Source organism: Alligator sinensis, unplaced genomic scaffold (genome assembly GCF_000455745.1).
Source record: "Alligator sinensis unplaced genomic scaffold, ASM45574v1 scaffold313_1, whole genome shotgun sequence".
In the NCBI taxonomy this organism is placed as follows: Eukaryota; Metazoa; Chordata; order Crocodylia; family Alligatoridae; genus Alligator; species Alligator sinensis.
In genome coordinates this window covers 2756492-2770697 of record NW_005841939.1, presented here as the reverse complement: position 1 = coordinate 2770697, position 14206 = coordinate 2756492, and the positions used below count along the sequence as shown (strand labels likewise).

The following is a 14206-nucleotide window of genomic DNA, read 5'->3' as shown; positions in this document are numbered from 1 at the left end:
CAAGCAAGACAATAATTAGGACAACTTCGTAAAATATTCCTAAAACCTTCTTTATCAAGGTAAATAAAAACTGAAAAATATGCAGCACATTTCATTTACCATTCAAAACATCCTACAATGGTTGCGTACCCACCCTTTGGGGAAAATGTAGCAGTTGTTTTGCTTTGCACAGGAACATTCTACAACACTTGAGCTATAGGATTAGGTAGGGATGTTAGGAATTTTAAGAAGGGAAGTTATAATAATGCCCATCTGGAATTTAGCCAGGAAACTATGATGAGCATGTGTACATCTCGAAACATGTACTGTGGGATCTTCATTAACTTATCTGAGAGAAAGCTCTTCTACCTGCACACTTTCCTCAATGCCATTTTGGAGGAATAGATCATTTCAGTTCAGATTTGGAGGAGCTTGCTAAACCACCCAAGCTTCCTCGAGAGTCTCCTTTTCCATCAAACTTGTTTACATTTAACAAGAGAGAAACTCCCAGCTTACAGAGTTTTCAGATAAACTAAAATGCACTGTACACTTTAATTACCTCCTAACAGTAGCCATGAAGAATACTGGGAAAGTGATATGAAATTCAGGGGCTATTTCACAATGCTATGAAATCATTAAAAATATTCAAACTAAAATGCTTTTATATACAACTGAAAGCATTTTAACATTCTGCAATCTGGTCTACTTTTTTCTTTTAGACATCTCAGCTGACTTTTAAAATTAAATCTTTTATCTTCTTAACTGAACATTTCAGTTCACTTTTTCAAAGTTGAAAACACTTGCAACACATGCTGTAAACCAAAAGGACAACTCAGACCTAACCTCATTATCACACACCCTTTAGAAATTATCATTCTGACCTTTACTATGCACCTGCCTGGATTGGGGGGACATAGGGTAAATTAAAACTTTTGGCTATTAATAGGCCTGCACAAAACAGCAAGTATTCGATTTGGATTCGGCTGATTCGGTGATTCAAATCACTATCCCAATTTGATTCGGTGCCAATTTGGAGCTTTGGCCATAGACTATAATGGGGAATCATTAAAATACCTATAACTTTGTCATTATTTTGCAGATTCAGATGAAAACAGAAGGAATGCTAGCCCCTTCTGAAGGCATGAAGCCTGCCAAGTTACAAGGAGATAAGTGCTGGGGTTTCTGTGAAAGTGCACCTCAATATGTTGAAAGCAAACCTCATATCACTTGTACATGTTAAGGCAGAGCAGGCTGAATGCAGAAGGGATGGTAGCCCCTTGTTGGGGAATGAGGCCTGCCAGGTGTCAGGCAGAGTAGTGCAGGGGTTTCTGTGAAAGTGGACCTCAAGGTTCTAAACACAAATAAAAAAAGCAAATAGGTGCGGAGTTAGGAGGGTGGCACTCACTCCACCTGCACGTGGAGCTTGGGGAACCCCAGCAGCAGGAGGTTCACCTTCAGGAACACCAGCTGTTCCACCAAACCAGGATCCAAGGATGTGCGGTGGGGTGTCACAACATCCCCAGCAATGCTGAACACCCTCTTGCTTGAAACACTGGTCAGTGGACAGGACAGGTATTCCTGGGCAACTGTGGCCAGGTCCTGCCACACCTGGCTGTGGGCCCGCCCCCTGCCACACCGGGCTGTGGGTTGCCCAATAGGCCAAGGGGTCACAGTGCAGAGGCTCCACGTCCTCGGCGAGATAGGCAGCCACTGAGGCCTCTGCGCTACCTACCCGATGGCGGGGTCTGGTGCCTCTGGACCCCAGCATTGAAGCCATGCCCTTGGCCCACATTGGCAGCAGCTGTGGTGGAGGAGATTGGCTCATGGCTGGAGTGCTGGCATGGGAAAATGGATCCTCCTCTTCCACGCCCCCCAGCCTGTGCCCTTCCGTCTCCCTGACTGTTCACCAGCACCTCCATCCAGTGATCGAGGGTTTTGTTGCTGCAGATGCTTCGCTTCACCCTCAGGTCACACATACCCGCCAGCACATGGACTGTAGTGGACCACAACAGATCCAGCCACTTTTGATGCCCTCCTTCAGCTGCTTCACTAGTGCCTACACCTCAGGTATGTGGAGTTCCATTGGGTCTCCACATCCTGCATGATTTTGTGCTGCGGGATGCTCAGCTCTGCCTTTGTCCCGCAGCATCTTGCCCCCCTTGATACTCCAGTGGAAGTAGCCAGCCACCTTCCTGAATTTTGAAATAAGTTGGCTGGTAGTGACGGTGCCGTCCCCCTCCAAGCCCTGTCCCCCTCCAAGGTGCCCTGACTATGAGGTGGAACTTGTGTGCCACACAACAGATACCAACAAAGTTGGCATCATGGATGGCCTTGACCATATCGGCCCTGTTGTCGGTGACCATGAACCCACGGGTGAGCTTGCCCTGCCCCACAAACCACCCCTACACCATGCAGTTCACGGCCAACATGATCTCCCTTGCCATGTGGGACCCATTCATCACCTCCGCTTGAATGAGAGCCCATTGATGGCCTGACTGATCGCACCAGTGCTCTGTGAGGGAGAGGTAGGTATGATCTCCACCCTGGCTGCTCCAGATGTCCAAGGTGAAGTGCAAGGCTGCCTGGGGACCTGCCTTCTGCAGCTACTCCTTCAAGTACTCTCTGTATACCTCATACAGGGAGGGCACCACCATCCTGTTAAAGGTGGTGCATGCAGGGACTTGGTATGATGAGGCCATGAGCGCTGTGAGCTGCCTGAACCCTGGATGCACAAAGAAGGGCTGGCCGTCCAGAGCAAGCATCTCCCCAATGATCTGGGTGACTTCACTCGCCTTTGGAACGCGCCCCCCTTTGTCTCTACCTTTCCCCCACTGGTCCAGGGTGGCCTGCCTCTGCTTCTTGGGGACAGGGGCTTTGAAATGAGAGGGGGACTTCTTTTTGGGTACACTCCCATTGGTGCCAGGCTGAGGAGGAACAAGGACAAGGAGTTGCTGCCTTTCAAGATGCAGCAGTATCACCGTGGTGGCAAAGTGTTTCATGTCTTTGCCCCAACTGATCTGCCTCCGACAGTGCTGGCAGGCAGAATACCTGGGATCATCTGCCACCTCAGAATGATCTCACACTACACTACACCCTCACTTCTGGGTTGAGGGTGGGGATCCTGCCTTATCCCTCTACTCACCAGGCAGAGGCACAACAACAGGAGAAAATGAGCCACCTGCCCCCATAACCTTCTCCGAAGTGCCTTCCAGAGAAGGAGACCTACCTACAGGGGAACTTTGAGGGGTGTAAGCATAAACTCAGATTCCTCTTCCTTCCCCAGAATTTCTTTTGCTATGGCCCTCAACTCCTCCGCTTCCAGATTCAGCTCCTCCTCTGGCACTGGAAGGCTCACGCTGGGAACTGAAATTGGGGTGGAGAACGTCATGCTGCTGCTGGTTAGTGGTGGTAGTGCAGGTGTGGGCACTGCTACCACCTCCTTGCTCCCACTAGCAGCAAAAGACTCACTGCTGCCAGGAAAGAGGGTGCATCTATGTTTGGGGTGGGGGAACTTGTAGCTCTCCCTCTGCCCCCTGCCTTTCCAGCACCTGGCACCTGCCTTTCCAGCATGCTTCATAATGTTTGGTGTGCTGCAAAATGTGTGTGCGTCTGTAATATATGTTGTGCTTTCCTGTGCAGTGATGACACACTGTCAGGGAAAACACAGATTTCTTTTTATGAAGGGAAAGAATCGAGACAGACTAACAAGAACAAAAAAGAGGAAGAATAAGTTGAAAGGAATGGATAGGGATAACAATAGGGATTGTAGGCAAGGGTAACTAGGAAAGGATTGGATACAACTTACAAGAAGAAAGACTAGCTAGCAAGAGACTAGATAGCAAGCCAGAGCCTTTCAGATGTTGCTGCTCCAAATGAGAGACAGATCACAAAAGGCACAGATTCCTTCAGACACAGCTTGATATGTTGTTTCTATGGCCCCCCCCCAGAGCACTGTGATTGGAAGGGAACTCAGAGAAACATCAGTCACTGGCCAGCTACAGATGTCAATATCAGAGCAGTCTTTCCACCCCTCTCAGCCTTGTCCATCCATCCCCCTCCCTCTTCTCAGTTTCTATTTCCTGCAAGCATTCCGAATCTCCAAATCTTTCTGAATCAATTCAGAGGCTTCTAATTCAATTTGGACCTTTTACTGGGTCTCCCGATTCGATTTGGATTCGGAGATTTGGCCGCTGAATCTCCTCTGAATCAAACTGGCTACCAAACCTTCGCACAGCCCTAGCTATTAACATGGTAGGAATTATTCTGGACATTTTCTACACAGGTAAAAAAAGATTTACTTTAAAACAAATCATTTTAGAAGTAGGTGGCAGGTTACGCCATCTACAGATGGTGCGTTTTTGGTGATATTTTAAAAATATTGCCAATAACATTTACCATCCTAGATGCAATGGGCCAATTCTATCCCAAGTTTGCTCCCAAGGGAGCCTGTTTAGCTCAGCTGGAGAGTCAGTGTTTATCTTCATGAATAAATGACATGCTTTGTTTTGCCCTTTAAATAACAAACTGAGTTGACTACCTCCCTCACCTACCACAACTCTTTTTCTTGTCCCATATGATTTATAAATGTGAGACTGAAAGTGACATCTTGCATCCACTTCAGCCTCCTGCAGTCGCATGCACCATATCAGGCAATCCCATTCAAACTACATCTTAAAAATAGGGTTTTTTTGTTCTGCTTACTACTGTTGGAAGACTGGGAACTTCACAGCTCCAAATCAGGGCAGGGGACTTTCTAAGCCTGGTGCCTCGATTGCCCGATCAAGTCATAGGGTGACCAGGACAGTTCCCAGCCAGCCCCAGGCTGCATGGAGAAGTCTGCATGTACAGTCCAGATGTCCAAAATGGGACAGCCTAGGGCTGGCTAAGGAACTGTCCTTGTCAGAGACAGGCCTCAGCCAGCTCCAGGCTGGCCAAGGAACTCTCCCCAGCCCCTGCTTTGTGATTGCAGAGCGGGGACTGGGAGCTCCCCGCTACCATGGCAGGGGGACATTTTCCCCTCCTGGAGTATGGTGGCAGTGCCCACCCTGGCAACAGGCAGCTCCCAGGGGCAGGGAGTAGTCTCCCACACCCTGCTGCCTGGCTAACAGGGAGCAAATTTGTGATCTACACATGCCACTCTGCACAGTAATTACTTGCGAGTAAATTTGCTACTTGTATTTACAGGTAGCAAATTTACTCATGATTAGAGCAAATTACTGATCAGCAAGCATCTGCACGTGTAAATGGTGATGCTTACTCCGCAGTAATTTGCTCTAATCATGCGTAAAACATCTTGTGTAGATGCGCCCTGTCAGAAAGAAATCAATTTTTTTTAAGTTTCTTCTCATATGATAGGTTTTCCATTTCCCATCCTAGAAGTCATTATCTGCATCTGCTCCAGATTAAGTTGGTCTTTCTTGAACATGGGTAACCACAATTGTATACAGGTTGCACCAGGACCTTGCACAGTAGCATGAACACTTCTTTTGCCTCTATATTCTTGATCTCAAAAAGATACAGCTTTCTTTACTGCTCATTCCTTTTTTTTGTTTTTATTCCCTGTGGGCACCCTACTTATTCCTAATTTCTTGCTTGAGGTGTTTATTCATCCAGTTACATTTCCAGCCCCTAGTCTACTTGTTTTTCCTCTCTGCTTAGGATACAAATTCCTGATGATCGTGCACTTTTGACTTGAAGAAATTCCACGCCTCTTCCACATTCAAGTCCCTAAGCTCCACTGTCTAGTTGACTTTACTAGCTGGCGCCCAAAGTTTATCAAAATCCACCCTCTTGAATTCATAAAAACCTACAGACCTAGTTTTGCTGATCCTCCTATTTAATTCAAACTGAATCAAGTTCACAATAACTTGACCAAGATTATTTTATACTACCAGATTTTCTCATTACCAGTCTGGTCTTGCTTCATTACGTGGTATTCCTTTGCCTGGTTTTCTACTTATCTGGAATACTCATTTTGGGGGAACAACTTTGTAGTTTCTCTATTACTACCTAATAATTTAGATGCGCCGTTAGGATCCTGTCTCCAAGCTGACTGCTTGGAGGGACCACAATAGCCAGCCAAAAAAAAAATCACTCTCCCATTATATCCGCCACCAGTCGCACACAATGCCAACCTATTTTAGATTTACATCTCCTTGTAAAGGCTACATGTATTGTGTTCAGTCATTTAAAACTAAGAGATGAAGTAATTCAATTTACTCACTCACAGGACATAAATTCATGTGTTAGAACAATACTCTGACATTGACTTCAGTGCAACAGATAATGTCAATACTTCAGTAGTTAATACCAAGTCAAGAATATATTAAATAGAGTACATATACTATTTTCATTGTTTAATACTCACATTTAGTATACCCTTTCATATGACCTTTCAGTGAGTGATCAGGCAGCATGTGACTAGAATTAAATTATTACCTATAAAGACACATGTATTTGCATGTCTGGTAGCTATAACCAGCAGTTTTAGGACAAATTCCTTTCATACTAGTAAAGTTACATAAAACTATGTACTTACACGCCCCAAAGTACTTTGATAGAACAAGTCTTCTGTGTTTTGCCAAATATGCCCATTTCCTCAGTGTCATCAAAAAATGAAGTTACAATACCTGACCCTTCTGGTTCTGTATATAAATCAATTCTGCAAACCCTGTAATCCTGAAAAAAAAAATGATTTTATAAAAATGATACCACCACTTTACTGCTGCTGTAAGTTCTTACATAATTTAAGGAGCTAATCGGTAAATCAGTTTTCAACATAACCACAGATTATCCACCATTTATCCTCTTTCTGTCTCAGTTACAGCTATATGGAGGCCCGTAACTGAATGTGGCCAAGCTGGTGGCCCAACTTCCACTGTGTTTCTCAGTGTATTTTAAATCACCTTTGAAGTTTTATGGAGACACGCATCTCTTTCTGTGTTTCCAATGTCTTTTCTTTCTAATTAAATCCTAGCATAACACTGAATAGGCAACTCTTAGAAACTCTATTCACAAAGAAAAAAGTGCCTCCTTCTCCTTGTCAAATCTTCTCCTGCTTCATATTTATTTGGGTAAACTTGAAAGCTAACGTGTTAATGATAGACTGAAAAGACATGCAATAAGGTACTCCATCGTGTGCATGAAACCCTCAATCTACATATTCATACAGACGACTTGTAGATCAGAGTCTTTCAGTGCGCACTGAAGTCTGTGTGTGTATAAATTGGACACACACAAAAATGCATATGCATTTTTGAAAATTTGATTCGATTAACTTCTTTAAAAGACCTATGTGAGAATAGGAAAGACCAAATAAAAATAAGCCAATTGTAGTAATGAAGACAAATGCTTTTATAGAATGTAAAAATACAAAATGCAGATTAAAAGATAAAATCATCAACAAGGCGTACATAGCATGTCATGTTTCTACTATGCTTTGAGAGCTCAAGTCATGACAAATATCAGGGAGTAGGTGTCCTTCCTCTCTTAGCCCTGTAATAGGTATTACCAGAGCTGCTACAATAAAACAACAGAATCAACCAGTAAGTTTAAAAATCTCAAGACATGGTAGGTTTATTACTACATCAGTTTCTCAACATTAAAATTATTTGTGCCAATAAAGGAAACAATTCTGGAGCCTACGTAAAATACATTTCATTACTTGCCTTTACTACATGTTTTATGGAACCAATCACTGCAGGTTTAGCAGATTTGCATTCCTCTTCTTCTGAGGTATTTTCATCCCATATATTAGTGAGTTCCAATTCTCCTTCCTCCAGAGGAATAGAGGCTCCTTCAAAATTTGGTTTTTCATAGAGAATCCAGCTGAAGAAGAAGAGAGATTTTCCCTTCAGGAATTTATTGATGACATTTTAACCAACCATAACTTTCTAAAACATATGGTGTACTTCAACCAACTAAGCCGCACATATCTGCAAATAAATATGATATGCCAAAGTTTAGACAAGATCACCATGGCCTCATCTGACCTGAAAAAATCTATGCACATGATTAATTAACAGAAGTAGCCACCACACACACACACTTTCTACCAATTCTGAACTTAAAAACTTCTGATAAGCCATCTTATTTTAGAAATAGAAGGGATAGAAACCTTATGCTCCCCTACCTCCACAATACTATAAACAGCTTCTCATTACAATTTCACTTATCCCAAACTATGGTACAGGCCCGGGGTGAGCAAAATACAGCCCGCAGGCTGGATCCGGCCCACAAGGCCCCTTTTATCCAGCCAGCGAGGCCCCTACAAAATTTAGGAAATTAATATTTATTTGCTCTTGGTTCCTGTAAAAAATGACAGGAGTCAGGGCCAGTAGGACCCAGGGAAAGCCCTGGTGGGCTCCTAGAACAGCAGGGCCCACCTGGCCTTCTGGTCTGGGACCATGTGGCTCCCCAGCTGCACTGGTGCCAGAACCTTTTGGGAGGGGGGAGGGGGAGAAAGAAGAGCAGGGGAGGACCCTGGGCAGGGAAGGAGCCCGGGGAAAAGTGGGTCAGCGAAAAGCTGAGTGCAGAGAAAAGTGGCCCCTCCCCCACCCTGTGGCTGGCGCCCCATGCTGCAGCCACTCGCAGCCTGTGTGGGGTTGCCTGTGTGGGCTGTGAGCAGCTGCAGCAGGGAGTGCTGGCCACGGGGCGGAGGAGGGGCCGCTTTTTCGCTGTTCAGCACTAGCTCCTTCCCTGCCAGCGAGCAGGGGGTCAGGGCTGCACGCTGCCCCCCACTTCCGTGGGGCTGGGGGGGCACTGGGACTGAGCAGTTTGCAGGAGCCAGCAGGAGCATGGGTCCCGCACCAGTGTCTCAGGGCCAGTGCCGGCAGGGCCCAGAGCAGGGTGGCAGGAGCGAGGGTCCTGGCTGGCAGGGGCTCTATGGAGCCAGGCCAGCTCCCCCCTCTCCCTGCTGGTGCAGGCCATCCCGGCTCCACAGACCCCTGCCAGCCTGTGCTCCACTCTGGGCCCCACCAGTGATGGCCCTTAGACACTGGTCCCAAGATGGTGACCAGGGGGTGGGGCACCTGTCAAGGGGTGGAGCTACCTATGTGGCCCTTGACAGCTTGCCAAAACTGGGTAAGCGGTCCTCCGCCTGAAATAATTGCCCACCCTGGTATAGGTTATCCTAAGCCATAAGGTAAAAATATATTCTCATAGGATTTATTTTTAAATGAAAATTTGAAAAAAACACACACTTAAAATGCTAATATTTATAATCAGTCTATAATGTCCAGGCAAAGTTGAGGCATATGAATTAAAAATGTTTCTAAATTTAAACAAGCATACACACAAAACCAAGACAGAACAGGAGAAAGAGTTAATAAAAGAATGGAATTAATTCTGAAATTCTATCCCAGTGTAACTGAAATACTGAAGGAAATAAGTCAAACACTGCTGATGTATATATTGTCATATGTTACTCTGATATATTTTAAGATTGAGGGTATGATTTCTTTAAAATCAAAATGTAGTGTTGGAATTCCGATTTCATCTGAAAATACTGGACAGTAAGAATACTTTGTATTAGCACAAAACCCTACATTGAACACTGGAGTTCTAATGAACCTCTATCAAAATGAGCGTTCCAATTCCAAAACTGCTTATGAAAAATCAATTTGATGATAAAATATGTTGAAGCAAAAGGAGATGAGATATGAGCCACTCAGAAACACAAGGTTTATTATAAAGTGTGAGGACAAGGCTAAGCATCTTTGACCATCTGTGGCCACAGAGAATGTTCATACCCTGAATTTATTACAAAATGATCATTATAGAAGTAGTTGGTAAAAATAATCCAAAAAATTGTTTAGATTTTCCCTAGGACATCAAGTCAGTATCAAATATCACTGTAGTTGAGGGTGAACAATGAGATTACTTCTGCATTTGTTATATGAAATAGAATATTACAATGCATTTCAAATGAAAAAAGCAGGACTGGACTCTAAAAAATTCTGAAGTTTTCATACAAGGTATTTAATCCAACACATGGATCATTTTTCAGGCAAATAAAGCAGTGACTAGTACTACAGGTATTGGCAAAAAAGAATCTGAAAAGTTCATATTCATTACTTCAAAAATACCACCAATATTGATCTAGTTAATGGAAAAAACCCTGAATCTTGGCTGTCAGTGGTTTGAAATTTGAAAACCTTTAAAACATACTTGAGTTTTAAACTTTCACCCATTATTTGGCCTTTGAAGGGCACAAAGATTTATAAAGAGAAACCCATACATGCAATTTATGATGCAAAATGAGATTAGAAGCCAATCATGGGTGGATCTAATGATAAAGTGCCATTGGCCCGGTTAAAAATGGACCATCACAGCCTGGTCAGATAGAACGAGTAAAAACAAAGTTGCACTTGAGGGGATTTCCATGTTGCAGGCTGTGGCAAAGTGTAGACACAACCAAGTTAGCACAACACATTTTACAGGCAACCCCAGCTTAACACTATTTTGCTTAGCACTGTTTTGCTATAACGCTCATTTTAAATTGATACTCGATTCCACTTAGCGTTCAGTGAGTTTCATTATACCACTCAGGGCCACCATTTTGGGTTGTCAAAAACTTCTGGTTTTGCTTAACACTCGTTCCACTTAACGTTCATTTCAGCTAGTCTACTCAGCTTCTTAAACAGGGTAAGTTAGCTTATGTAGAGTTCCATTCTGCAGCGATAAGATTGATTCCTGAACTTGTTTGGATATCTCTGCCCTACGCTGCAGTCTGCAGAGCAGATATACAAATTAATTACAGACTGGACCTGTCCCATTGATTCCTAGCCGCACTAAGGAAGGGCACCATAATGTGAAGAAAAATCCCCGCTCTTACCATCCTCGGATAACTTTAACAGAAATCACTGGTGACAGCACCCAAGAACTGCAATCCAAAATATCATAAAAAACTTCAATATTATTCTCTTGAACATTTGGTTCACTGCATATCACCATCTGTATTTAAAAAATTAAAAAAAAAAAACAACATAAAAGAGAACATTACATTTCACTGTTTCTAATATAACAGGAAACAGTAGTCTGTTAAATAAAACTAAAAAGACATAGAACCAGAAGTGGAAATATTAACCTTACCTTGCCGGGTCTGGGATTGATTTTATTTTGGCCATTTGCTGAAAAAGCCTGATAGGCAGAGGAGAGGAAAGAAACACAAATATTAATATATTCAATAGAAAGTATAGTTTTTAATCTAAAAAATAATACGTTTGATTACATTTCTCATTTCTTTTTCTGTAGACTGATGTTGAGTACACTTTGTTCCAATTCAAGTTTTTCTTATGGTGACAACTGTCTTGTCACACACACTAATTCAATTCTGGCCTCATTAAAGCTGGAAAGACTCGGGCAGGCCTGGTACCTTCTAAAATTTTTGCTGGCCAGCTTCCTAGATTTTCCAAAAGTTACAGGTATCTGAGGGTCATTTTGAAAAAACTGGAGAGGTTTTGCATTTAAAAGGTATGTGCTCTAAAATCTTAGGGTACCTGTACACGAGCATGGAGGCTGCTCTGATATACTGTAATTACAGTGTGTCAGAGCATACTTGATTAATAGAGTCTGCTGGAGCATGGTAATTACTACACTCCAGCTAGCCTCTGCGTCTCGTGAATCAGCATCCCCACACTTCAAAATGGCGATGGCAGTGCTTTAACTAAAGCTCATTGGACGAGCTTTAGCTCATGTGCCCCTGCCACTATTTTAAACCAGGGCGACACTGATACATGAGACACTGCGGAGTATTAAAGCATCTATCAGAGCTGCTCTAATTAAAGTGCCTCCCCCACACTGCCAGAGCATGTGTAAAAGTGCCCAAAATGTTAAGTAAATGGTCAGTATGTGAAAATATAAAAATAATTCAAAACGAATTTAAAAAAAACCCATGTACAAATATTGGAAAGAGCAGCATATCAAATATACATTTCAGATAATCAAACTACCAGTAAGAAAATGTTCATTAAAAGAATTACTAGGATAGCAGAGGGGGCTCATTAAAAATATACCAATAGTAACAGCCAACATAAAATGCTCAAATGTGCAAAATTAAAAGCAACAGCTTAAAACTTAGTTTAAATTAAATGATACAAAATATGCCATATAGTTGTAGTTGTGGACTGTGTTCCCACAGAAAAATAAAAGCACTGGAAAATTTTCAAAAATGGAAAATTTTCAAAACCCCACATCTCTGGTTCCTGGAAAAAAAATTAGCATTTTAATGATTTATTTGTATTAGAGAATTTAGGAGCTCTTGTCCTGAGCCTCGACCCCATTAATCTATGTGCCGTACATATACACAGAACAAAAAGTTCCTGTTCCAAACGTCTTATAATCTAAATATACGAAAAGAAACTACAGATAGGTACAGGCAGAATAAAAGAAAATAACTTGGCAGTATTAGTCGGAATGATAGGCACTGATTTCACAACATGAGCAGCCTAACCAGCATTAGTGTTTTGTAGGCATTATCAAGATGCGCTGACGCAGTCACTACTGGTTTTATAGCTTCTGATTAAATTCCAGTTAGTACTTGCCCCATTTTAAAAATGGTGTCATGGTCATTTATTTTTTTGCTGCCCTGACTTTATTTTTTTCTTCCTGCTGCTTATTACTTTGAGTGTCACAATCAGCTTAGTCACTAGAGTATATAAAATAGTTCTTCATCTTAAGTGTAACATATAGAGGGGGCCTCTATAACCAGTTAATCATGCCTTAACTTGTAACCCAGCTGCACATTCAAGCAATTAATGTCACATAAAACAAGCAACAACCTATAAAGTTATTCCACAAAAAACATATAACAACTTTGTAGCTTGTACTAATCACGGCATTAATTGAATGCGTGGCCAATACTCCCTTGTGGCTGGAAGCCCCATCAGTTGAGGGGTTGCCAGCCACAGAGGTGCACCACCCACTGTCAGCCCTGCAGCTGACAAGGATCATAGTGGGGGCAACGCTGTCAGCTGCGAGATCACAGCAGGAGCAGCAGAGGTCACCATCCCTGCTGTAAGCCCCATGAGGTGTGGGGCTCAGTGGCAGCAGCATTCCCCGACACTGCCTCCACTGTGGACACCCCGGTCCATGTCACTGCGGGGCTCACAGTGGTGGCAGTGGAGAGAACACTGCTGCTGCTTCAAGCCTAATGAGGTGTGGGTCTTGCAGCAACAGCAGCTCCTGCTGCAAGCTCTGCAGCTTGCAAGGTTCACAGCTGTGGCAGCGTTCACCCTGCTGCCCCCACAGAGAGCCCCACAGCACACATGAGCTGCAGTGTTTGCATGGGGGCAGTACAGGGAACGCTCCTGCCACTGAGAGCCCTGCACTTCATGAGGCTCACCGTGGGGGCATTCTTCCTGCAGCCAACTGTGAGTCTTGCCAAGCCCAGTCAACTGCGGGGCTTGCAGCCACAGAAGCCAGAACTCTATCCTGGGCTCCCCCTGCACCAGTGATAAGGCATGACGGGATCTAATGCATGATCCCACCATCACACCTCCTGACATTTGCATGTGGCATGACAGAAGGTGTGATTGTGTGCATCGCATGTTACATCCCATTGCACGTTTACCTGCACATGTAGAGGGGCCCATGTACACACAACAATTTTAGGTTCCTCTGTATTACAGAGAGTTCTTTGTTCAAGTAAAAGGCCCAGTCTTGGAAAGGGGTACATGCATATGGAATCCAAGTAGATCCCACATGGGAGTAAGTTTCAGGAGTATAGAAGGATCTGTTTACAGACAAATCAGGGTCCTCAACTTGTCAAAATGTTCATTTGAACTCAAGCCAGGAGCACAACTGGGGAAGGGACAGTAACCAATGAAACATCTTTAATATCTAAGTTTCACAAACATCTTCTTAAACTGCCACAGCAGAAACATTCAAAGGAAGAATGCCTTTCCATCTGCCAAGGTAAATCTGACCTTTTGCTTAATTTAATTTGATTCTTACATTTTGAAATAAGTCTGGACTCAAATGGGGGGGAAAAACAGCTTTAAGAGTGGAAGACAGTGTTGCCTCCTTCCTTGAGGGGAAGACAGGAAAGATCTATGCCAGGGACATCAGATAACTATTCAGTTTGAAGAAATGCTTCCTGACTTCCTTTTCTTTTCAATCCTGCAGACCCCACTGAGGAGAAGAGGAACTACTTTCCCCTGTTCCACCACCTACTGAATATATTTTGTCTATTGTGTAATGGTGAATAACACTTTGAGAACCAAGATCT

The 14206-nt window shown here is 43.4% G+C and overlaps 1 protein-coding gene across 4 annotated transcripts in view; it reads right to left on the bottom strand.

The window, feature by feature from the left end:
- CRYBG1 (crystallin beta-gamma domain containing 1) overlaps positions 1 to 14206 on the bottom strand; it is a 99333-nt gene that overhangs the window by 37201 nt on the left and 47926 nt on the right. For all 4 annotated transcript variants that reach the window (XM_006019811.3, XM_006019810.2, XM_006019813.3 and 1 more), the window contains exons 5-8: positions 11071 to 11118; positions 10814 to 10932; positions 7647 to 7806; positions 6518 to 6657 (exon numbers count right to left, since the gene is read on the bottom strand). In XM_006019811.3, coding sequence (XP_006019873.1) covers positions 6518 to 6657; positions 7647 to 7806; positions 10814 to 10932; positions 11071 to 11118 — 467 coding nt within the window. The remainder of the gene's footprint in view (positions 1 to 6517; positions 6658 to 7646; positions 7807 to 10813; positions 10933 to 11070; positions 11119 to 14206) is intronic.